The sequence below is a fragment of the Colletotrichum siamense genome (genome assembly GCF_013390195.1).
Source record: "Colletotrichum siamense strain Cg363 chromosome Unknown KSG_Cg363_contig06, whole genome shotgun sequence".
NCBI classification, from domain to species: Eukaryota; Fungi; Ascomycota; class Sordariomycetes; order Glomerellales; family Glomerellaceae; genus Colletotrichum; species Colletotrichum siamense.
Genome location: NW_023501019.1, coordinates 342,652 through 364,250, shown reverse-complemented (window position 1 = coordinate 364,250; position 21,599 = coordinate 342,652). Strand labels below are relative to the sequence as shown.

General features: G+C 54.5%; 6 protein-coding genes across 6 annotated transcripts; 3 read left to right on the top strand and 3 right to left on the bottom strand.

The window, feature by feature from the left end:
• Positions 1-871: 871 nt before the first annotated feature.
• Positions 872-3,815, top strand: cft2 (Cleavage factor two protein 2; the record flags this gene model as incomplete). The annotated part of the gene is made up of 2 exons (XM_036640965.1): positions 872-1,017; positions 1,073-3,815. 2 exons carry the CDS (start codon positions 872-874, stop codon positions 3,813-3,815), a joined length of 2,889 nt encoding a protein of 962 aa, XP_036493194.1.
• Positions 3,816-9,990: 6,175 nt separating this feature from the next.
• Positions 9,991-13,097, top strand: its3 (Phosphatidylinositol 4-phosphate 5-kinase its3; the record flags this gene model as incomplete). Its single annotated transcript, XM_036640964.1, has 3 exons — positions 9,991-11,234; positions 11,282-12,254; positions 12,300-13,097. The coding sequence occupies 3 exons, from the start codon at positions 9,991-9,993 to the stop codon at positions 13,095-13,097; spliced, it is 3,015 nt and encodes a 1,004-aa protein (XP_036493195.1).
• A 692-nt stretch (positions 13,098-13,789) lies between these two features.
• On the bottom strand, positions 13,790-14,286 carry new16 (Cytochrome c oxidase subunit 6B-like protein new16; the record flags this gene model as incomplete). Its single annotated transcript, XM_036640963.1, has 2 exons — positions 13,790-13,960; positions 14,056-14,286. 2 exons carry the CDS (start codon positions 14,284-14,286, stop codon positions 13,790-13,792), a joined length of 402 nt encoding a protein of 133 aa, XP_036493196.1.
• Positions 14,287-15,142: 856 nt separating this feature from the next.
• On the top strand, positions 15,143-15,675 carry SYS1 (the record flags this gene model as incomplete). Its single annotated transcript, XM_036640962.1, has 3 exons — positions 15,143-15,393; positions 15,476-15,601; positions 15,672-15,675. 3 exons carry the CDS (start codon positions 15,143-15,145, stop codon positions 15,673-15,675), a joined length of 381 nt encoding a protein of 126 aa, XP_036493189.1.
• A 2,326-nt stretch (positions 15,676-18,001) lies between these two features.
• CGCS363_v009112 (uncharacterized protein) lies at positions 18,002-18,373 on the bottom strand (the record flags this gene model as incomplete). The annotated part of the gene is made up of 1 exon (XM_036640961.1): positions 18,002-18,373. One exon carries the CDS (start codon positions 18,371-18,373, stop codon positions 18,002-18,004), a length of 372 nt encoding a protein of 123 aa, XP_036493190.1.
• A 254-nt stretch (positions 18,374-18,627) lies between these two features.
• CGCS363_v009111 (uncharacterized protein) lies at positions 18,628-21,523 on the bottom strand (the record flags this gene model as incomplete). Its single annotated transcript, XM_036640960.1, has 4 exons — positions 18,628-20,314; positions 20,371-20,790; positions 20,845-21,175; positions 21,235-21,523. 4 exons carry the CDS (start codon positions 21,521-21,523, stop codon positions 18,628-18,630), a joined length of 2,727 nt encoding a protein of 908 aa, XP_036493191.1.
• Between the last annotated feature and the right edge of the window lie 76 nt (positions 21,524-21,599).

The following is a 21,599-nucleotide window of genomic DNA, read 5'->3' as shown; positions in this document are numbered from 1 at the left end:
GTGATCCTAGGAATCGTTCTCGATGCTCGTGGTCGGAAGGATCGTATTAGGTGTGGGCAGCTACTGATGGAGGAGTATGTAGCTGAGCTGTAGTTGAAGCTATGGTGCCCGGTTGTAGTTGGGAATCGAAAGGGAGCTTCGCGGAGAGATTGTCGATATGTGCGCACGCATTCAAGAGTGCGCCATTCTCTGGGAACTGTCGAGAAATGTCGTCGTTCGAGGGCCAGCCGACTTGACCAAATAAAAAAAAAAGTAAAGTGACGGCTCGAATTGTGTCCCCTTTGCAGCAACACGCTTGTTGACCACGTATCGACAGGGATCTGGACCAAATTGACACGATAACTTTCCGATGCGTTTTTCCAGACCGATGAGCAGCGGCACCGAGGGGCCAGCCTGGAACTTTTCCATCCAATGCGGGAGCTTCATCTGCCCCCCGTTGCACCTGCCACTTGCAAGAGGACCCCACTTTATGCAGCTTGCCTGAGCTAGACCGGACTGGGAGCGGAAGAACTCACCGCCGCTCCGATCTCAGCAGGGCCGGCCCCACAGTGACGGATCTCTTGCTGGAGCTTCCGTGGCCCCTGCACCTGCTCTTCGCATTGAAGACCAGACCACACGGTGCCTGGCAAGGTTCTAGGTACGTACCGCGTCTTGCAGCACCCGGTTCTCATGATCCTGGATTCTTTTACGCGACAGTCAAACCTCGACTCGCAGCTCGCTATCCGACTACGACACGCAATCGTTCGTCCTGGTCGCTGCGCCAGCAACATGGTTATTGCTTGACGAAGATCACTCGAAATACTATTTGCCATCATCGGTCGCAGTCAGACACTGGACGATGCATCACGACCCTCGGCCATAAACAGCAAACATGTTTACCTTCTGCCCCCTCCAGGGCGCTCTTTCCGAGTCGTCGGCGTCGCAGTCTATTCTCGAGCTCGATGGAGGTGTCAAGATCCTGATCGATCTCGGATGGGACGAATCTTTCGATGTTGAGAAGCTGCGGGAGCTCGAAAAGTACCGTACCCTCTGCCGATTGAATGCGCTTCAAGATACTAATACATGCCTACAGACAGGTCCCGACGCTGTCCATTATCCTCCTGACCCACGCCACGACGTCGCATCTCGCTGCGTTCGCACACTGCTGCAAGAACTTTCCTCTATTTACGCGCATTCCCGTGTACGCGACTCGCCCTGTCATCGACCTGGGTCGCACCCTCACCCAAGACCTCTACGCATCGACCCCTCTGGCTGCGACCAAGATCCCTCACGGTTCCCTCAGCGAGGCCGCTTACTCCTACTCCCAGCAACCGACCGGCGACAGCGATTTTCTCCTGCAAGCGCCGACCCCTGAAGAAATCACGCGATACTTCTCCCTTATCCAACCTCTCAAGTATTCACAACCTCACGAACCGCTGCCGTCCCCGTTCTCTCCGCCCCTCAATGGTCTTATGATCACTGCATATAATGCGGGCCACAGCTTGGGAGGAACAATATGGCACATTCAGCATGGCTTGGAGTCAATTGTTTATGCGGTGGATTGGAACCAGGCAAGAGAGAATGTCTATGCCGGTGCCGCATGGCTAGGAGGAGCGGGAGGTGGCGGTGCGGAGGTTATCGAGCAACTACGCAAGCCTACCGCACTGGTTTGCAGCAGTCGTGGTGCGGAGAAGGTTGCCCAGGCAGGCGGTCGCGCAAAGCGTGACGAGCAGCTGGTCGACATGATCAAGCTTTGCGTCAGTCGAGGAGGCACATGCCTCATCCCCGTCGATTCAAGCGCTCGTGTTTTGGAAATCGCGTATCTGCTCGAGCACACATGGCAGGTCGACTCCGAGACTGATGACAGTTCTCTAAAGGCAGCCAAGCTCTACCTCGCTGGACGGAATATGTCAAGTACGCTCCGGTATGCGCGAAGCATGCTGGAGTGGATGGACGACAATATTGTCCGGGAGTTCGAATCAGTTGCTGACGGTCAGCGCAAAGCAAACGGCGCTGACGGGAAGACCAAGGAGGCTGTACCCTTTGATTTCAGGTATCTCAAGCTGGTGGAGCGTCGAGCGCAGATCGAGAAGCTGCTCTCTAGCAGTGGCGGCAATGTCCAATCAGAAGGCAGAGTCATTCTTGCGAGCGACGACACTTTGGAATGGGGCTTCTCTAAGGACTTGATCAAGGGTCTGGCGAAAGACTCCAGAAACCTCGTCGTCTTGACAGACAAGCCGCCAAAATCTCGAGCGGAACAGCCATCAATAGCAAGAACTTTGTGGGATTGGTGGACAGAACGTCAAGATGGTGCCACGGTAGAGCAGACAAGCAGCGGCGACAGCATCGAGTTTGTGTACGGCGGCGGGCGAGAGCTGGAGATTCAGGAGGCCAAGAGACAGGCCCTCGAAGGAGACGAATTGACCGTTTACCAGCAGTGGCTAGCAACGCAACGACAGCTTCAGGCCACTCTGCAAAGCGGTGGTGGAGCATCATTACAGGCACCGGCAGATGCAGCTGATGACGTTTCATCAGAATCCTCCTCAGACTCTGGCGAATCCGATAATGAGCAGCAGGGAAAGGCTCTCAACATCTCAACAACCATGGGCCAGGCGACACGAAAGAAGGTTGTGCTAACGGACGAGGATCTGGGCATCAACATTCTGACAAAGAAGCGTGGTGCTTATGACTTTGATGTGCGAGGTAAAAAGGGCCGTGAACGTTCTTTCCCCTTGGTCATGCGCAGGAGGCGTGACGACCAGTTTGGAGATGTTATTCGCCCTGAAGACTACCTCCGAGCTGAGGAAAAGGAGGAAGATGTACCAGACACCGAAATGCGTGGCGACAATGACGAGGACCGACTAGGAAAGAAACGCAAATGGGATGATGCAAGCACCAAGGGCGCCAATAAACGCCAAAATGCAAAGACAGCTGGAGACGACCAGGATGGCACGGCAAGCGAGGATCATGTGGCTGATGAGCTGGATGATGTGGAAGACACTGTCGAGGAAGAGATCCAAGGCCCATCTAAGTTAATTCTATCCTCAGAAAAGGTCTCGGTCAATCTCCGCATCGCCTTTGTCGACTTCAGCGGTCTACACGACAAGAGGAGTTTGAACATGCTTATACCACTGATCCAGCCTAGAAAGCTGATTCTGGTCGGCGGTACGACGGAGGAGACCACAGCGCTTGCGACAGACTGCAAGAAGGCTCTCGCTGCGCAACTCGGCGCCTCAGAAGAAAGCGTCGTCGACGTGTTCACCCCGTCCATGGGCACCTGGGTGGACGCTAGTGTCGATACCAATGCCTGGGTGGTTAAGCTGACGGACAGCCTGGTGAAGAAGCTCAAGTGGCAAAACGTGCGCGGCCTCAGCATCGTCACAATCACAGGCCAGCTCGTAGCGGAAGCTCTGGCAAAGGAGAAGCTGGCGGAGAAGGACGACGGGGCCAACAAGCGGCAGAAGACGGAGGCGGAGGATGCCGATGCGGCCCAGGAAGACGCCGACGCCGAGGTCGAAGTCGTGCCGACGCTGGACCTGCTGCCGATGAACATGGCCTCGGCTGTACGCTCGGTCGCGCAGCCGCTGCATGTCGGCGACCTCAGACTCACGGACCTGCGGAGGGCGATGCAGTCTGCGGGGTACACGGCCGAGTTCAGAGGCGAGGGCACGCTCGTCATCAACGGGGCCGTGGCGGTGCGAAAGACGAGCACGGGCAAGGTGGAGGTGGAGAGCGTGGGCATCACGGACGCGGCAACGATGATGCAGCACCGGAGCACGTTCTACGAGGTCAAGCGGATGATTTACGACGGTCTGGCGGTGGTTGCTGGTGCCTAAAGAACGAGAAGTTGTTTTCGAGGATTGGGGATGAGATCTCTTGTAAGATGTAAAATACGGCTTCGCGGGCTTTTTTTTTCGGAGGGGCTGGAATAGAACGGCCTTAGACTTTTGGTCTTGACCTCGGCTTTGACACTCGTTTCTCGTGAAATTCATGTTTGTGATGAGGCAAGTCAGTTGTGCAGGATGAGCAGGGTTGTGATGGAAACGTAGGATGTCTTGACATGGTGTAGGAATTTGATACTTGATAGAGAAGCTGGTCTCTACGACGAGCAATATATAAGCAAGGCCATGTCACGGTTGCTAGTTAAACTAGGATCTACTTTTACTGGTTTGAAGCATTCAACCTGAAGTTGCTATCTTGATATTAAAACGGATGGACTGCTGCCTCTATAACGCATGTGAAGAAACTTTCTATGGCTCATTTGGTACGAAGCTACCTTGTAGTGTGTAGACCTTGACGCATCGACCGAAACGAGGTGGCATTCCGGTTCAAATTCAGTTTGAGTGCGTCAACTGTAGCGTGAACGATTTCTCGTTAGCTGTTATACTCTCCCTGCCTAGGCGCCAGAGCCTAGCCTGGCTAGATTTGACAGTGACGTTGAGGAAGTGCGGGAATTCAAATCGGTTTCTGGAAGACTGCAACATACACGTTGTATATTGAAAAGATATTGTTTGCTGTTGGATAGCTTTTTCATGTACAAGGAAACTCCAATGCATACGTGACGTACCACATTGAAAAGCACTCGGAATTTCGTCACATCTTGTCAGCCAGCACTGGAAATAGCCGCTGAAGCGTATCGCAAGATGCCCAGCTGGTTTGATACAACCCTGAACCATTCGCAGCATCCTAACAGCCTTGGCTTTGTAGCTGGGTCAGTGGTCTGCGACATCACTGAAGACAGGCGAGAGATGCCAGCCTGGGCCTGACTGCCGTCATGTTGAATACCTCGTCTTCTTTGCGTCTTTTAAATGGAAGCATGTTTACGCAGCCGCGGTCTTCTTTCATAGGATATGGAATGCAGGACAGAGGGCACTTATTCTGGTAGCTAGATACACAGGCAAGACTTGTCGACAGGGGCTGAAAAGGATCAAGAACATCCTTCCGGAGGAGTCTCAAACGCTCGACGATCGGCTTCTTTAGCCTGTCTGTAAAAGCTCATGCGGGTGGCATGTCGCGTCTGTTCTCACTTGACAACATCATCCTCGGCTCCTCCTTACTGACTTCTCGACAGCGTTGAAAAGCTTCAGTATTTTGAAACCTGTCTCCCGGACATCTCAGGGCCATCCTCGTTACGAGGGAGAAAATATTAGCACGGTGGAAGCAGCGCTTGGTAACATCTCCTGTTGGATCACGTTGACGAGAATATATAACGTTGTATTTATGACTGGCGAGGACAAGAGACACCAAATCATCGACAGCTACAGTAGAAACGTGAAGGTATCTGATTTGCGTGTTCCAATAGCGCCAAATGCATGGACTTCTGAGTTAACATCTACTTCATGTTGTTCAGACCGCATTTGCAGAGTTGGATGAGGCAGCGAAGCGGTGCAGAAGAAACAGCCCATTTGATATTGCAACCTGCGCTGGATCACTTCGCGTAAGCCGGGACCGTCCCGGCGGATTCATGGTTAACTCCCAACGCTGCGATCAGACCTTTCAGATATGCCTCCTCTCTCCCGCGACGGAAAGGAAGCTTACGATCCCATCCGGTGGGATGGGAAACAGTGCTGACTTCGTCCCAAGAGAACCAGCAGGATTTGCTCTTCGGCCCAGTTCGCGTGTAAGGAAACCCCTGGTGGGCACGCATCTACGTCCAGAATTACGGAAGAGTTCCGATCCCAAAAACAACACAAGACGAAAATTCCCGGGATATTCACGAAAAAACGAGAACGAAGTCTGGGATTGGGTTGGTCGCATGGGCATGGAAGAAGGGTAGCGCGCGCCCCTTCCCGTGCCGCGCCACGAGGGGGGGCGGGTGCGGGTGCGGTGTCGTGGTTCCTCGGCGGCGGCGCTTAGCGGGCTGTGCTGGAAGGGGTTCATCCTTGGTGGGGGGAGGTTGAGGTGAGGTGAGGTGAGTAAGGTAGTCAGCACGGTCGAAGAAAGGGGGCATGCATGGGGGCCACGGCGGGCCTTTTTCCACGTCACGGTATTTTTGGGAGGTGGTAAATGCAGTTTGATGCCATCATCACATGGCTGTCGGTCCTTACACGGAATCATACGGAGGACGTTGTAGAGCCTCTCCGTTTTGGTAAGGTGCAAACGACTGCGAAAGCATGGGCGCGGGTGGTGGTTGATTGCTTGGGCGGTACGGTAAGCCTGATTCATGAAGATGCGCGGCGGTGACCTCATTGCGTGTTTCCCGGGGGCTCACGTTGCAACGTGCGTTGCGTGTTGTGTGTTCTGGCGATCCGGGAATTCAGGGAAAGGCGTGTTTTTTTTTGGGTAGGTAGGTACTGCAAGCTAGAGCCAGCCCATCAGGGCCCGCGGCGGTACGACGTCACGGATCGGCTTATCATGCTGTACATCTTTATTATACCTACCACGGGTTTCTTTCCTTTTGGCGGTCTGGAGGGGGGGCGTGGGGGATGGATGTGGCCGGTCTGGATGACAATCATGGGCTGTGCGTGGGCGGTTGGTGATGAGTTGTCAAATGCGCCGGTGAGTTGTTTTGACAGCGTTTAGTGGCACACTCGAAATATCTCCTCTGCATTGGATGACAGAATGGATCACTCTTTTTTTTCTTGGTGGCATTTTTCATCAACAAGAGCTGCGGAAATGGAGCGCTCCCTGCGGTTCTTTGCGCGGTCAGGGATGCGATGATTGTACCTGTTGAGGGTGCCGGGTTGATGCTGTATGGTGCTCGGATGAAGATTTCATTGGGGGGTGCTCACCGTTCACCGGACCGGTGTGGGAGCTTCTTCCCTTCCCCCCCTGGGATGTATGTTGTGCGTCCCGGCAGCCAGGTAGGGGATTTAGAATTCCCAAGGAGAGATTTCACAGCCTCAAGCCGGGTTCGACGGGACCCAGCTTCGAATGAAAAAAAAGTGAGTTGTTAGAAAAGGGTAAAAGGACGACGACCGAACGGCCGGGCCACGGGGTGCTCGGGTTCCCCGTGCCCCGCGGCTGCGCTAGCGATTGCGGCTTACCTGAGATATTTCAATTGTGGATTGTCGTCGTTCTTCTTGCGTTTCTTTGAGATTGGTGACTTGTCTGTTGTGTGTTTCGCTGCGGGAGATTTGTGTCTTGGTTTCTTGGTGAAGGTGGTTCGTTGCTATTTTCGAGGCCCGAGACTGACGCATGCGTTCCCGCATTTTCGAGTCCTGATGTGTTCTTTATTTATTGACTGATTGGACTCAGGAGTGACTGCGACAGCCAAAGGACAACGGAGGTATCGGTACAGGAGGTTCGAGTTCGAAGGTACGGATACAGGTACGGATACTGGGTGCAGGCGGATACCACCAGAGAGAGTGGTAATGAGGGTCCCCGCTATGCAGGAGGGAGTTTCCAGCTGCGCAGGGGTCGAAGGGGCCCGGCTTCTGAGGGGGCGGGATGCAGGTCGTTGATATTAAGGTGCGTACGTGATGGGATTGGCGAGGGATAGGAGGTGTCACGCGTCAACGCATTGCGGGTTGGGGGATTGCGGCTCCCTTTTTGAGGCCCCATGTGAAGGTGATTCAGGTAGAGGGCGGGATGGGGGATTGATGTTCAGACGTTTCTTGGGAATTGAGATGAGGGCTGCCGGGATGTGCATAATTGAAGTGAGGGTGATTTCGAGCAGCAGCAAGATGAGAAACGTGCCCCCATCCACGAGCAAGACATGCGAGGTCGCTGTGCCGCCGCCGCCAACTCGATAGACTGGGAGAGGGAGCAGCCAAAACAGGAGACAATGTCGCAGCCGTTGGCTGAGGCTTCTTAGTGAGTGAGCGATGGCAGTTGGCAGGTAGCGGTCGGGGTCGGTATCTGCATGGTGTGCTATGAATAGTGACAGTGAGAGATGATGAAGATGGAACCGCATATGCATGTAGGTACGGCGCACCACGACGCGGGGTGGGCGGCCCATCTGATGTGGACTAGACGGTGGACGTCGAGTCCATGTACAGATCTTCAACGGCGCGATGGTGCCCCCGAAGATTTACATAATACAACGGGGACGAGAAGCGGCATTGATAGCGTCGCGTACGCAGCACCTCTTGTGTCTTTGATACTGAGACTACCTTTGTGGGTTCCATTGAAAGAAGAATCCAAGGGGCTTCCGCCGCAGGGCTGCTTCGAGTCGAGGCTTGGCAGCGTGGGTGTTGTATTTGCTGTATTCGTCAATATTGGGCGCGGGCTTGTCCGAATTTGACCCAGTTGGCCGGAAACACGGCGTTGACGGCGTCTTGGAACCTGGGCTGGGCGGGACAGGATTGGCCACGGGACGTGCAGTGCTCGTTGGCTTCGCCGGCCAGAGCGAAGGGCGATGGCGATACCGCAGAGAGGTAGAGAGGTACTCTGTAGACTGGCTGCAACCTTAGTGAAGTCTTGTGTGAGCTGGCGGTGGTTGGCTTCGTTTCGGGGGGCTGACGATGGCGGGCTAAACGACGGCTGGCTTGCGTCCCGGGCGGCCCCAAATGATGACAGATGACCTTGCTGGAGCTCTCATCTCTGAATACGTGTATTCGGGAGGGAGGGAAGACGGTGGCCTCCAGAAGACGGGGACAGGAAATGCTTCTGGAAGGTCGATGGGAGAAAGCGGCGGTGGTGGTTGTGAGTGACCATTGACGGGAGTGAGTGACATTGGATGGGCGATGGACTCATTTCCCAATCTCCAGCCCCCCCGAAAAAAGACTCAAGGGACGCTGGACGGTGGACGGCCAAGCCTCATTCGGCCCAGGTGCCCTTTACGCTGTGGCCAGTCAGGGTTGTCCATTTAGCCCTTCATTTGGTTTTTTGCGGGTCGACAAGTATCGCCCTGCTAGTTTAATATGGAGAGATACCTCTTCCCCGCCCGTCACAGCCTGTTCTGTCCTCAAGTGTCCTGTGCCTGCCCTGTGCTGTGTGTCTGTCCCGCCCAGTCCCGTCCAGTCTTCGTGCTGTCTCCTGCTTCCTGCCTCCTGCGGCTGTTGCTGCTGCTGCGAGGTGTGCTGTCTGTGTCGGCGTCGGTGTCTGTTTGCCTGCCTGCCTGTCCGTCCTGTCTGCTGGCAGGTGCCCGCCCACCCCTTCCTTCCTGCCTTCTCTGCATCTTGTCTGCTGCACCTTCCACTTCTCCTGCTGTATCGGTACCTGAACATCGGCGGTACGTACCCTTGCCGTCTCCCTCTGCCGCCCCTGGGCTGGCCCCGTCGTTCCCCGTCCAGCGCCCACGTCGGCCCTTCAGTGGCTCTCAGTGGTTCCTCCCGACCTCTCACAGTGGACGCCCCGGGTCCTGTTCCTGTCTCTCAGCGCCGCTTGCCCCTGTATCCTTGGCTCAGTGTCTCTCGTAACCCACGCAACAACGCGCGCTCATCGTCAAAACCTCTGTCCCCCAGCTTTTCCTTCCCATTCACCAAACCACCACACCACACCACACCACCACTACAACCACCACCACCTGCCAACTCGCTCCTCCCATCGACCAACCTCAAAGGAGCCATGCGTACCCTCGCCGCAGAGACATGCCCGATCCATTGATTTATCCTCCTCCGTCTCGACTTTCAATCCGCTCCGTCTTCACCACCACCGCTCCAGCTGCCATCGTCGCGAGAACGAGCACGACGGCGACGCAGCCGGGAGCACCTTTCCATCCCCATCCCTAATCTCCGATCCTCTGCCCGGAACGAGGCTTCTCGCAATCGATCCTGCCAGGCACGATAACGGCATCGCCCATTCTGCTCTACACAATACTGTCAACGATACCCAACCGACCAACGATACCTACGAACGGCCGCCTCTGCATTTTACTTTCTTCCCGTTTTTCAGGTCTCCAAAGCATGTGCTGAGGTCTCGCTCAGCATTTTTCCTTTTCTCTGCCGACTAGTAAACGAAGCCAACCACACGAAATCCTCATTCCCACCCCCGACGACGCTTCAGGGACAGACACCAAAAGACGACGTCGCTCACAATAGCAGTAGTCGTTGACCCCCCGTCACATCCTCCACTCCTACTCTCCCTCCCTCTGTCCTCCCGAGCGTCTCGAACCCCGGCCGACCGACCATGCCCACGTATCTTACCCGCGAGAACGACCCCATCTACTCGCCAAACTCGGACGTTCTGGATCTCGACCCAAACCACACGCTTGACCTGTCTGGTCACAAGCAGCACCCAATTAATGGGTTTACCCACTCCCTGCCCCTTCGTCCCTCCCGTTCAAACAACCTCCATGATAGTTTCGACGAAAGCTCAACGTCGTCAACCCACGCCTCCGACGTCTCTGATTCCATCCCCACGCAGATGAATGGGACGAGGCCGACTAGCATGAACTCGTTGCCCAACGGCTCGGCAGGGGCCGGAGGAGGCCAAGACTTTGATTATCACGACACCGACTCCCGTCACGACTATCAAAACAATCACTCCGATTACAGAAACCACAAGCACCCGCTGCAAAATGGCGCGACCATCGCCATGCCCGATCGCACCGCGCCCCCGCCGCCAATCAAGGTCGTGAGGAAACCCGCATCCGACACAGACAACTCGAGTTCTACCGATGCCTACCTGACGCCCCCATCAATTGCATCCCCCGCCGCCGGCTCGATTGACCACACAATAAAGACGAATGGAACGAGCAGCCCCAATTACGCACCCCCGCCGATCCCCTCTCAGAGCAACGCGAACGGTTACACGACGCCGGCAACCGCCGTCAGCACCTCATCTCTGTCCCCCAATCTGAACAGCCACAACAACCCGCAATCGCCGCAACGGTTCTCCTCCCCGCCCCTATACCAATCCGCCGGCGCGACACCTAATGCATCCACATCGACGGGGCTGCAACCGCCAAACCCCGGCCTCAAGCACCGACATACGCTCGAGGTTCCGGGCACCCAGTCCAACCGCGGATCCAAGGATGGGTCCGACGCGGCATTCTCGAGTGGCCGCTTCTCTCCCACTTCTCACACGAGCACCACGCAAAGAGTGCGTAGGGCATCGCTGAACTTGGTGCGGAGAGACACCCGATCCATGCAATCCGATGCTCCCCGCGACGAGGTTGTTCCGGACGACGATGCTTTGCGATGGGCGGAGCACTACAGGCAAAAGCGAGCGAGCAAGAGGAAGAGGAAAGAAGAGGAGGATGACGACAGGGTACTCGTGGGAACAAAGGTGGACGAGCACCACGCCAATTGGGTGACCGCCTACAACATGTTGACGGGCATTCGTGTCTCCGTCTCTCGAACGAACGCGAAGCTGGATCGCCCATTGACGGATGCTGATTTCGACGCGAAGCAAAAGTCGACTTTTGACATGTACGTGCTTTTTACTCCAGCCTTTGCTCATATGCTAACATTCGCAGCGCCGGCAATGAGATGGTTCCCTCGGCGAAGTACGATTTCAAATTTAAGGATTACGCCCCGTGGGTTTTCAGACATCTGCGCAATCTCTTCCGTCTCGATCCGGCCGACTACCTGATGTCGTTGACGGGCAAGTATATTCTTTCGGAGCTTGGGTCCCCAGGAAAGAGTGGCAGCTTCTTTTACTTTTCCCGAGATTACAAGTACATCATCAAGACCATCCACCACGCCGAGCACAAGTTTCTGCGAAAGATCCTCAAGGACTACTACCACCACGTCACCGAGAACCCGAACACGCTGCTGTCGCAGTTCTACGGCCTGCACAGAGTCAAGATGCCATACGGAAAGAAGATTCACTTTGTCGTCATGAACAACCTGTTCCCTCCGCACCGCGACATCCACACCACGTTCGACTTGAAGGGATCTACGATCGGCCGCGACTATAAGGAAGACGACCTTGACAAGAACCCACGAGCGACTCTGAAGGATCTGAATTGGCTGCGACGACAGCGCCACCTTGAACTTGGCATACAGAAGAAGAAGCTCTTCCTGGAGCAGCTGCAGCGGGACGTGGTCCTGATGAAGAAGCTCAAAATAATGGACTATTCTCTTCTCATCGGCATCCACGATCTCAACAGGGGTAACGAAGAGAACCTCCGCGGCAAGACGCTTCAGGTGTTCAACCCAGGCGGCGAGAACACAGGGGAGGACGGCGAGCCTCCGTCGGTGCTCTTGCGCACGCCCTCTAAGTTGGAGAATGCGCGCAAGGCTAGGGAGCTGAGGCAGATGATTCGACACGAGCGTCCGATACCCATGGGCGAGGCGGCGACCCAGATGCCTAATGAACTTGAGGAGGGGCACAGCCGGTCAAACTACATCTTCAACCAGGACGATGGCGGTTTCCAGGCTACCCACGAGGATAACTCGCCTGCCGAAGAGATCTACTACCTGGGCGTCATCGACTGTCTGACTCACGTAAGTTGACCCGCATTGTTAAGTGAGTTAAGCTGACCATTGTAGTACGGAATGATCAAAAAGATTGAGCACTTTTGGAAGGGTCTCACCAGCGATAGGACGCAGATCTCCGCCCTTCCCCCTGAACAGTACGGTGATCGATTCTACAACTTCGTGGAGGGCATCACGATGTCGCCTGAGGAGGCGCACAGAGAAGCGGCGCGGAAGGACCAAGAACAGGCTGAAGCTGCAGCGGCTGCTGAGCGTCAGCGCGTCGCCAGCTGGAGTTCCAGCTTACGGCGGCGATCCACAGCGAACAACATTCCGCCAATGCCCAACTATCAACCTCCGCCAACGCCGCCGGAAGGTGCGAGATCTCCTGAAGCCCGCGAAACTGTCGAGCGCGCCAACCAGGAAGCTCGTCGTACCGAGAGACACGGGGCATCGGAGGCCAACGTGCCCGAAATGGTGTTGACGACAAAATCGGGAGACCGTCGCGAGTCGGGGGGCCAGGGAGCGCCCATCCTTCCAGTTGTTGAGGAGACGGCCGAGGCTTCGTCTGTGGGTGGTCGCAGCCGTGACGGAGACGACTACCGACCAGCAACCCCGGCTAAGACGAGCATGGAACGCAGACTTGCCAGTCTACGGGACTACGCGCCTCCCACGCCGCCGAAGGGGCACCACCTCAAGCCCGAGAGTCAGGATAGCGGCTACGGGGCGCTCCCCAACGGCAATGGATCTATGAGCCGCGAAGACTCGTTGCGACTCAAGTCTCGCCTAAGCAAAGAGTCTCTCAACAAGGACCTACCTCCTCTTCCCAAGGAGGCCGCCGGCGAGAGCCAGTTCCGCGTGGGGCTTGCGTAGGGCGCTACCCTGTTACGGAAGAAGAATCGAGGAATTCGGGTTGTGACGACAGGTGAAGTTCAAAAGCAAGGGGACGAAGCAGCAGAAGCAGCGGAGGGATCGACAAAATCACAATTGCATCAACGGGGTCTATGACAATTCTGCAAGCTCGTTCAATGAGGTCTCACAGCGACCAGAGGCAACAGAGAGCCGAGACGAGCCACAGAGCTTTTTACTAGTGTTTTCTCACATGGATGATACCACCATTGCATTAAGCATGCTTCTTCTTTTTTCTCCTTTTTTTTTTTTTCTCTTTTCCCTTATTAGTTGTTTTTTCTCTTGTTTCTCCATACAGAAGTCATACATACAGGTCATCACGTAAAAAATCATTGTGGAGTGACGACCCGAGGCGGTGGACATGGGGTGAGGGTTGAAAGGGAAAGACTCATGGGTTAAAACGGTATTCAGAGGCGGTTTCCTCCCATCATACGGTTGGTCTCGGCCAGGTAGCAAAATAGAAGAGTTGATTCTCATTGAATGCGCCATGCTTGTGACGGCAAGCTTTTGTCTCATGAATACATTATATTACACATGTCCTTTCGTCCCGGACCATCGATGGTGTTGTACAGGAGAGATTTGGTATCAAGTGGGTGGTGGGTGATGTCGGGGACGGAGGGACTTTGTATCGGCAGGGAGGGAGGTCAAAGTTGGCCCTACTGCCTCTTAGACGCCAGCATATCTTGCAGATCGGCCTTGCTCGTGCCCTTGGAGTTGTCGGCGAAGGTGGTGGTCACGTCCATCTTGATGGCGTTCTCGGCCTCGAGCTGTGCTATCCGCTCCTTCTTGGCGATGTCGGCTACGCGCCATTGCTTGAAGTATTTGACCTATGTCATGGCGTATTCAAGTCAGCAAGCCAGCTTCTCGGCAGGAGGAAGACAATCCCGGGAAAGAAGACAGTCTGGGGAGGAGGAGGACTCACCCACGCAGCGGCGCAGTCCCGCTCAAAGTCGGCGTTCTGCGTCGGGCACGCCTTGCGGGCCTGGCGGTCGTCCTTGAGGGCGTCGACGATATTGTTGGCGTCGAGGCAGCCGAAGTAGGCGTCGCGGGCGTCCCAGCACTTGCGGCGCTCGCTGCGCTTCGGGGCGACGGCGCCGGAGCGGACTTCCTCTGCGCGGCGGTCCTCGTCCGACTTTGTGGAGAAGAAGCCCATTGTTTCGGTCTCTTTCGGCTGTTCGAATTGGACGGTGTTCTCGGTGCCTGGATTCGCGGTCGAGGACGGAGGGGTTCGCGGGGGTTTGTGTGGTTTGGGGTGTTGGAGTGGCGACCGGCGTTTCTTTGGTGATGTCGGCGCGGATGGAGGGGCAGAATTCTCCCGGGCGGGCGGTGAGCGACGGACGGCAGCGTAATGCGAATTGCGAGGTCTGGTAGTGGGGGCCGTTGCTTCCGCGCCTGTTCAGCCTCAGCCTTGTCCCCTTTGGGCGCTAGCGCCGGCCCCGACTGTGGCTTCGACGATCCCCTGACGTGGCAGGTACTTGCGGGTTACCTTGGAAGCTTTCCTTGCTGCTACGGTTTCCAGAAGCTCGGGCGCGCTGTGGCGCAAACTGGACACACCTTCCATCCCGCTGACGCTACTGCTGGCTAGGTTGCTTCGCATACCTCTCGGGGTCCGGCGGGCCGTTTTTCTTTACCTGTCTACATTCAACCAACTTTTACACTTCTTTGTTGCTATAGACCGGGGTTTAGACTCTTCTTTGATTACCGTTCCAAATTAGGGAGCAAGGGCGCAAAAACGCAGAAAGACAATAGGCCGCCCTTTTTTTTGATATGCGACGCCGGTAGCGAGATTCGGAGCGCCGTTGGCCCATCTTAAACTACCCGTCCCCCCCGGCCTGTCCATCCCTGGGGAACGAACGACACCTACGAAAGGCAACCTCTTCTTTTCCCACGAACAACGAACAAGACACGCATACGCCGTACCGCAAGCTTGACATAACTTCCGCAAGAAACGAGATCGAATACACACACGTACCCGAGTCGAGACCTCCACCGTCACCGAGACAGAAACGATGCCCCGCCGTCGCAAGCCGCCCCGGCCAGGCGCCCTCGGCGAGCTCCCGCCGCTCCGCATCGCGTCGCAGATCGCGGCGCTGCAGGGGCTGTACTACGCCGGCGCGCTGGTTCTCATGCTCTTCACGGCGCTGGTGGCCGGCACGCGGTTCAGCATGGAGCTGGTGTTTGGGTGGGAGGCCGTGAGGGGGGACACGACGCAGGGCTGGCTGAGCGCGTTTGTGTGGGTTCTCGACGGGGGGCTCTGCATGTGAGTTTTTACCTTTGCTTGGGGGTTTTCGGGGGAGGAAGCAGATATGCGTGCGGATTTTGGCTGACTTAGGAACAAACAGGGCCGTCGCAATCATCGTCCTGATCGGCCGCTCTAAGCTCGTGCCGGACTTCGCGCTCACCATGCACGGGCTGCACCTCGTCGTCTCGTCGCTGTACACGGGCCGCGTGCCGCGGAACATGATGTGGTGGGGCGCGATGGCGAGTAGTTCGGCGATATGTGTTGCGCTGGCGGTTTGGGGGTCGCGGTACCGCGAGCTGAGGCCGATTTCGTTCGGCGGGCATGCGGCGGGCGCGGCGACGGGAGGAGGAGGTGTGGAGGGGCAGCAGAATGGGGCTGCTGGAGGGGACGAGGAGGAGGGTGTTGGGTTCGGGAGGGGGAGAGGGAGGGGGAGGGGGCGCGATGGGGAGGGGGGCTATGAGATGGTTGGCATTGAGAGGAGAGATTCATGATGAAGGGTGTGGTCTGGAGAGGGCATGATGGCGTTTTGGGGGTTTGTGTATGATTATTGTATGTTGTGGCGATGACGAATAGACCCTTTCTTGTGGTTCGAGTTCCTGGACGAGTGGTATTGGAGGTTTCTGGATAGACTTGAGTACGTCTGACCTCAAGATCATAGGACAGTCTACGATTTTGAACGGTGCTTTACTTGAATCCCATATAAAGCCGCACGCTCGCCGGGAAGCTCTCTTGAGGACTACTATTTGCGAAATCGCAGGACGTCGTGGTTATGGAAGTGGACAAGAATAAGTCAGCTCTTGCTCGCATCCTCGTTTACAACCCTCCCATTAAGCTAGCTTGTGAGTACTCCAAGCCAGAAGCATCAGCATCCCTGGGAAACTTGAGTGTTGGAGACTGCTGCCCTTGACAACGGGGAAAGTCATGTTCAGGGCGGTTCAGGGCGCATGGTCAAAGGCGCTGTTTAGCCAAGGACTCGGGCCGTGTCATCAGCCGTCCCTTGACGAGATAGAGTATCTCATTCTCGAGGACGAAAGGCGTGTATACCAAAAAGTCTCGTCACTGGGTCATCCTTGTACTTCCTGACGTCAATCCCGACGCCTCCGGACCCGTTCAAGCTTCGGTTGCGGACATCGTATTCTGGCTTCTGCAGCTTCACTCGATCGGATTCACTCAGTCATGGATCGGGTTTGTGTACTATGGCACGTTTCCTCGCCATCTACATGTCCCTTGAACACACAAAAGGGGGGATCATAGGCGAGAAGACTTACTTTAGGTAAGGAACGGAGCCTCAGTAAGTGGAGATGAAGTTGATATTTAGCGAGCTAGGAAGTCCATTTGGTTAGGATGCCATGTATATCCTCTCTTCCAGGCACAGACGCGATTTGTATTGCGTTCTTGCCGTCGAATCTTGTGGCTTCAGGATTGGCCCCTTGCATCAGTAAAAGTCGAACAATACCTGTGTGACCAAGACGAACTGCTAGGAGCAATGATGTTTGACCGAACTTGTCCTCCTTTGCCTCTATGTCGACCTTGTAGTTGAGCAGTACTCTAGCTACGGCCACGTGGCCATGCCTCGTAGCAACCAGCAACGGTGTTTGTCCAAAATGTTCCTTCGCCTCCCTGTCTTCCGGGGTTGAAATCGGCAAATAGGCTCAGCTAAGTCGTCATATCCTCGGTATGCGGCAATCAGTAGAGGAGTGTACCCTCCTGGAGTGTACCCTCCTTCCGTTGTGGATGTGACATCCGCTCCGTAAGATAGTAGTTGTCTGGCAATCAATTCATGCCCCATCGATAGGGCAATGAGCAGCGGATCCCTGCCATCTTCCCCTTTTGCTTGGATATCAGCCCCTTGCTTGCACAAGATTTCAACTATCCGCGGATGCTCTTTGGCCACAGCATAGAGCAACGGTGTACAGCCTGGTTTGTCTCTTATGTCAATATAGGCATAATTGTCAAGCAGGGTTAAAAAAATGCTGTGGTAGCCCATCATTGCGGCGATTGAGAGCACGCTGATGTAGCCGTAGTTCTCGTCCGCATCTTTAACCGGAGCACCGGCCAGGAGTAAATCCCCGACCGCAATTTCGCGGCCAGATAGTGTGGCTTGCAATAACGGTGTCCATCCCATGTAGTCTCTCTCGTCTACGCTGGCTCCCCATGTGAGGAGCTTAGTCGTAATAGAAGAGTCTTTCTCTCCGGCAGCTATGTGCAGTGGAGACATACGAAAGTTATCTATTGCGTCAACGTCGGCTACTGACTCCAGTAGCAGATTAACCATGTCAGGACGGCTCAACATGGCAGCTAAATGCAGAGGCATCCTTCCTTGACTGTCTCTCGCACTAACATCAGCCCCACGGTGAATGAGTAGCTCAGATACAGACACGTGATCCTGCAATACAGCATACATCAAGCTGTCTCTGGGATCTGGGTTGCTGTTCTGCAACAGCCTTGCAGCTTCATCCAAACCAAAATAAGCTGCCAGATGAAGGCCACTTATACTGCTGGGAATAGTTTGGAAGCTACTTGATTGCTGACTTGGAAAGTTCGACATCACAAGGGCCTGGCCCGCCGCCTGCGCCGCAGATTCTGCGGAGAGAAAATTGGCCACCGATGAGGAGACACCTAAAGACTAACGAGCATGGTAACCCCAGTTCGATGCAGCGTAGTAATAAAACGGGTATGATCGTAGACGCTCATGGAACTCGTCCTCTGTTGAGCAGGGGCCGGCATCGAAAGCCTCAGATGAGACGCAGTCGATGCAAAGAGCAGCCAGGTCGTCGTCCAAATTTTCTTGCAGGAATTCTCTGGTGATGTAATGAGAAAAATAAATGATGTCAATCCAATCATCAACTTCCAGGAGGCCAGCACAGGCAAGAAGGATGTCGTTGATGTCGGGCCGGTGTTCCTCTGAGGGCTTCATGAAGCTTTTGGATAGCGCGTGCTGTAACTCAATGGGCTTAAGATCCCGTCTTGAGCTAAAGACTAGGCGCATGGCCTTCATAGCTAACGGATAGTATTTCTAGGGATCGAAGGTGGCGCAACACTTTTTCGCGTAAGCCGTGGCAGTGAATGCTATCAGCATGGTGCGTCTCAAGCATCGTCAAAATGCTTTCTTCTACCCGATCTGCGTCATTGGCATGTACGAGTCCTTTGAGTTGAAGTAGAAATTGCTCTGCCATTGTAAATCTACTCCGGATCAGTACGTCATCACAATATCTCAGTTTTCTTTTCCATCATTTGACGCGTGGTGTCAACTCACATTCCGTCAGCCTCGCGAATGATCCAGTCCGCCAGTTTCTTTTGCAGTTTGGGCTTTTGCCTGATTGGGTATGGCAATTGCGGCATTTCGTGCTGAATGAGTTTCCGTATATCTTCGTCAGCCGCGCAAAAGTCCATCTGGATGTTGCCTTTGAACCCCTGAGGAAGATTCGTGTGATTCAACGTCAGAGAAAGGAAGTCCCTCGTAATTTCCTCGATCGATAGTGGTGTCAGGGAGAGGAATCTCTGGGTGATGTTCACGATTGGCCTCGAAGTTAGAAACATGTTCAAACCACATGCTTTCTGTAGTTTCACCATCTCCGACAAAAACTCCCTTCGGCCTCTAGGACCCTCCTGAATTTCATCGATCGCATCCACTATGATGAAGATTTTCGAGTATTTCTCCGCTACACGCTCGATTGTGTGGCAGATTTCCGAGATAGAATCAGGCACGCTGGAAAAATCCTGCATATTGTATAGAAACTCCAGTGCAGGGCTTGTTGAAGGGAGGTATTCAGCCAGTTGCTTAAGTATGTTCGCCAGTAAGTAATAAGCGTCGTCACCTGCGCCGGATTCCGTTCTGTCCTGGTTGCAGTAGACAAAGGCAATTCCGGTCGTAATGTCGTTCGCAAAGTAATCAACGACATGGCTTACCACTGCAGAAGTCAGAATAGTTTTCCCAGAGCCAGGGAATCCATAGCAGGAAAAGATCTGGCTAGGTTCAGAAAGCCATATCCGATAAGCATCAGTGTCTAAAAGCCATTGATAAGTTCCAGGACATCGTTTACGGCAGTATTCACGCTGACGCATGTTGTAGTCGTCAATTGCGACTGATCCCAGTATTGTAGATCGCCTTTCTCTCCGGCTTATCTGAGAAAAGCTTTCAGGAGTTCTCTGCGCCGGCTCCGTTATCGCACCCAAGCCCCCTGAAACAAGCTCCGGGGCAGAGTGAAGCTTGGATGTGAGGAATGTGTGAAGAATGCCATCGTGGGCACAATCTTCCTTGGTCAGATCTGACCTGTCAAAGCGAGGCAACTCCGGGAATAGTTCGGTCCAGAAGTCCGACGCATCAGGTTCAACTGCGCTTTCTATCCCCGGAATTTCCAGCTCTCCAGTCACGTCGGCAGCGAACTTGCCTTGGTCTCTGCAATCGCAGGCGTCTCGATCGCAAAACATCTGGAAGTCATCCAAGCTTTCGAGACTGCTATTTTCCCCTCGCTCGCGGGAAAAGATGGAGCTTTGAAGATCGCCGTCATCGTCAAAAACGTCTTCGCGGTATGGCGGGAGAAACAGAGCCATGTCTTGCATGTGCTGTCTGATGTGCCTCCGCAGTTCAACTTGCGCCTCGGGAGCACTGGGTACCGGAAAGCGTTTCTCGAGCACGTCTGGGAAGCCACCGCAAAAAGGGCAGTCATCAAAAAGAAAGGCCCCTTTGCGTCGTGCGGCCTTCTTCAGAACGACTAGGTTCTCGTCGGAGATATAACCTCGCTGTCTGATGTACTTCTCGAAATCCTCTTCGCCAAGTTCTTGATGCTTTCCTTCAGGAAGGTCTATATGGTACCGCTCCTCAACGTGATCTTGTAAGTGATGCAATAAGCCGTCAAAATTATTCGGCAGATCAAACGGCTTTTCGCAAAGACTGATGGGACAAAAGTAAGGTTCAAAGTCCTGCATGACATGCTGGCTGTGTGGTTCGTCGGTTAGTGAGAGCAGCTCTTGGGTTGGTGCAATTTTACCCACCTCCAACGGGTCTTCCCCCCCTCAACTGCCCGGAAGTCCAAACGGCAATATGGGCACTGGAAGCTGTGGCCAGTGATCTTTGGAGGCGGTGGAAAACCAGGGTGGCGCAACGCAATAGACACCACACTCTCAGCTCTCTCCTGTTGTCTTTGTACGGGACTCTCTAGCTTCGTTCTTTCTGTGGCTGAGTAGATAGTTTGCTGATCTTTTGGTTGCTGCTCTATACGACGGCTTTGACGTCTGGGAGCTTCCTCCTCCTTGGCCGTAGGCACCCTTGGGAAGTTACCCACGAGCACATTTTTCGGCGGCCGAGAAACGGGCGGTCTCGTTTGTGCCTTTGGCAGTTGGACGGCGCGTTTCTTCTGGTGCTCTCTCAAGTAGTCAAAGCGTATCCTTCGTCTTGCAAATGATTCGGCCATCCTATGGCATAAGATGTCAGACGCCGAGGGAAATTGATTTTTCGCCTTTCGATACGCGATTTCCCTGTAGCCCTGGTAAGCAAATCTTGGGCCGTCTTTCTCAACATAGACCTTGACTCGTCCCTGACGGTGTTTATCTCCCGCCTTGTCGATTTGTAAAGCGTGGCCATGCAGACGGTCTACTGTGTCTTCGACGTGCTTTCTTAATATGAGAGTCTGCTTGCCCTCTAGTGTTATGTCTTCACGGCCTTGTCTTGATTCAGTACCACCGAGGGAAGAAAGGGAGTCGAATGAAAGAGACGAGCTATCAGATCCGGAATCTGAGTTGTCGGCTTCAACATCGGCCTTCTTCAAACGTTGAATGCTGTCGGCGGGTTGCTGAATTTCTACAGTTTTAATGATGGTAAGCTTGAGTGAGCTGGGGCAAATCTTGATAAAATCGTACTTTGCAGATCGTTCTGAAGCGATTTGAGCAAGTCCCTGATGACAGCACAGGTCTCGGGCACATCTTTGAGGCGAACGTCAATAGATCCCAGTCCCTGGCCATTTACGCCAACCTTGACGCACCACAGATTGAACTCGGCATACTGTCGAGACACCCAGTGACCGTCTTTAGCGATGATGTCCTCAGCTTGTGCATTTTCTTCACGTAAAAGAGCTTCCAAAAGTTTCGCACAATTTTTAGCCAGCCATTGAAGGCTCTCAATGTCTTTCACATCCGCCTCGAGATCCATGGCGACAATTTCGAGACCTACATTAGATACGAATGTGATCAAGTGAGGTCGATGGAGAGGGGTAATAGGTGAAATC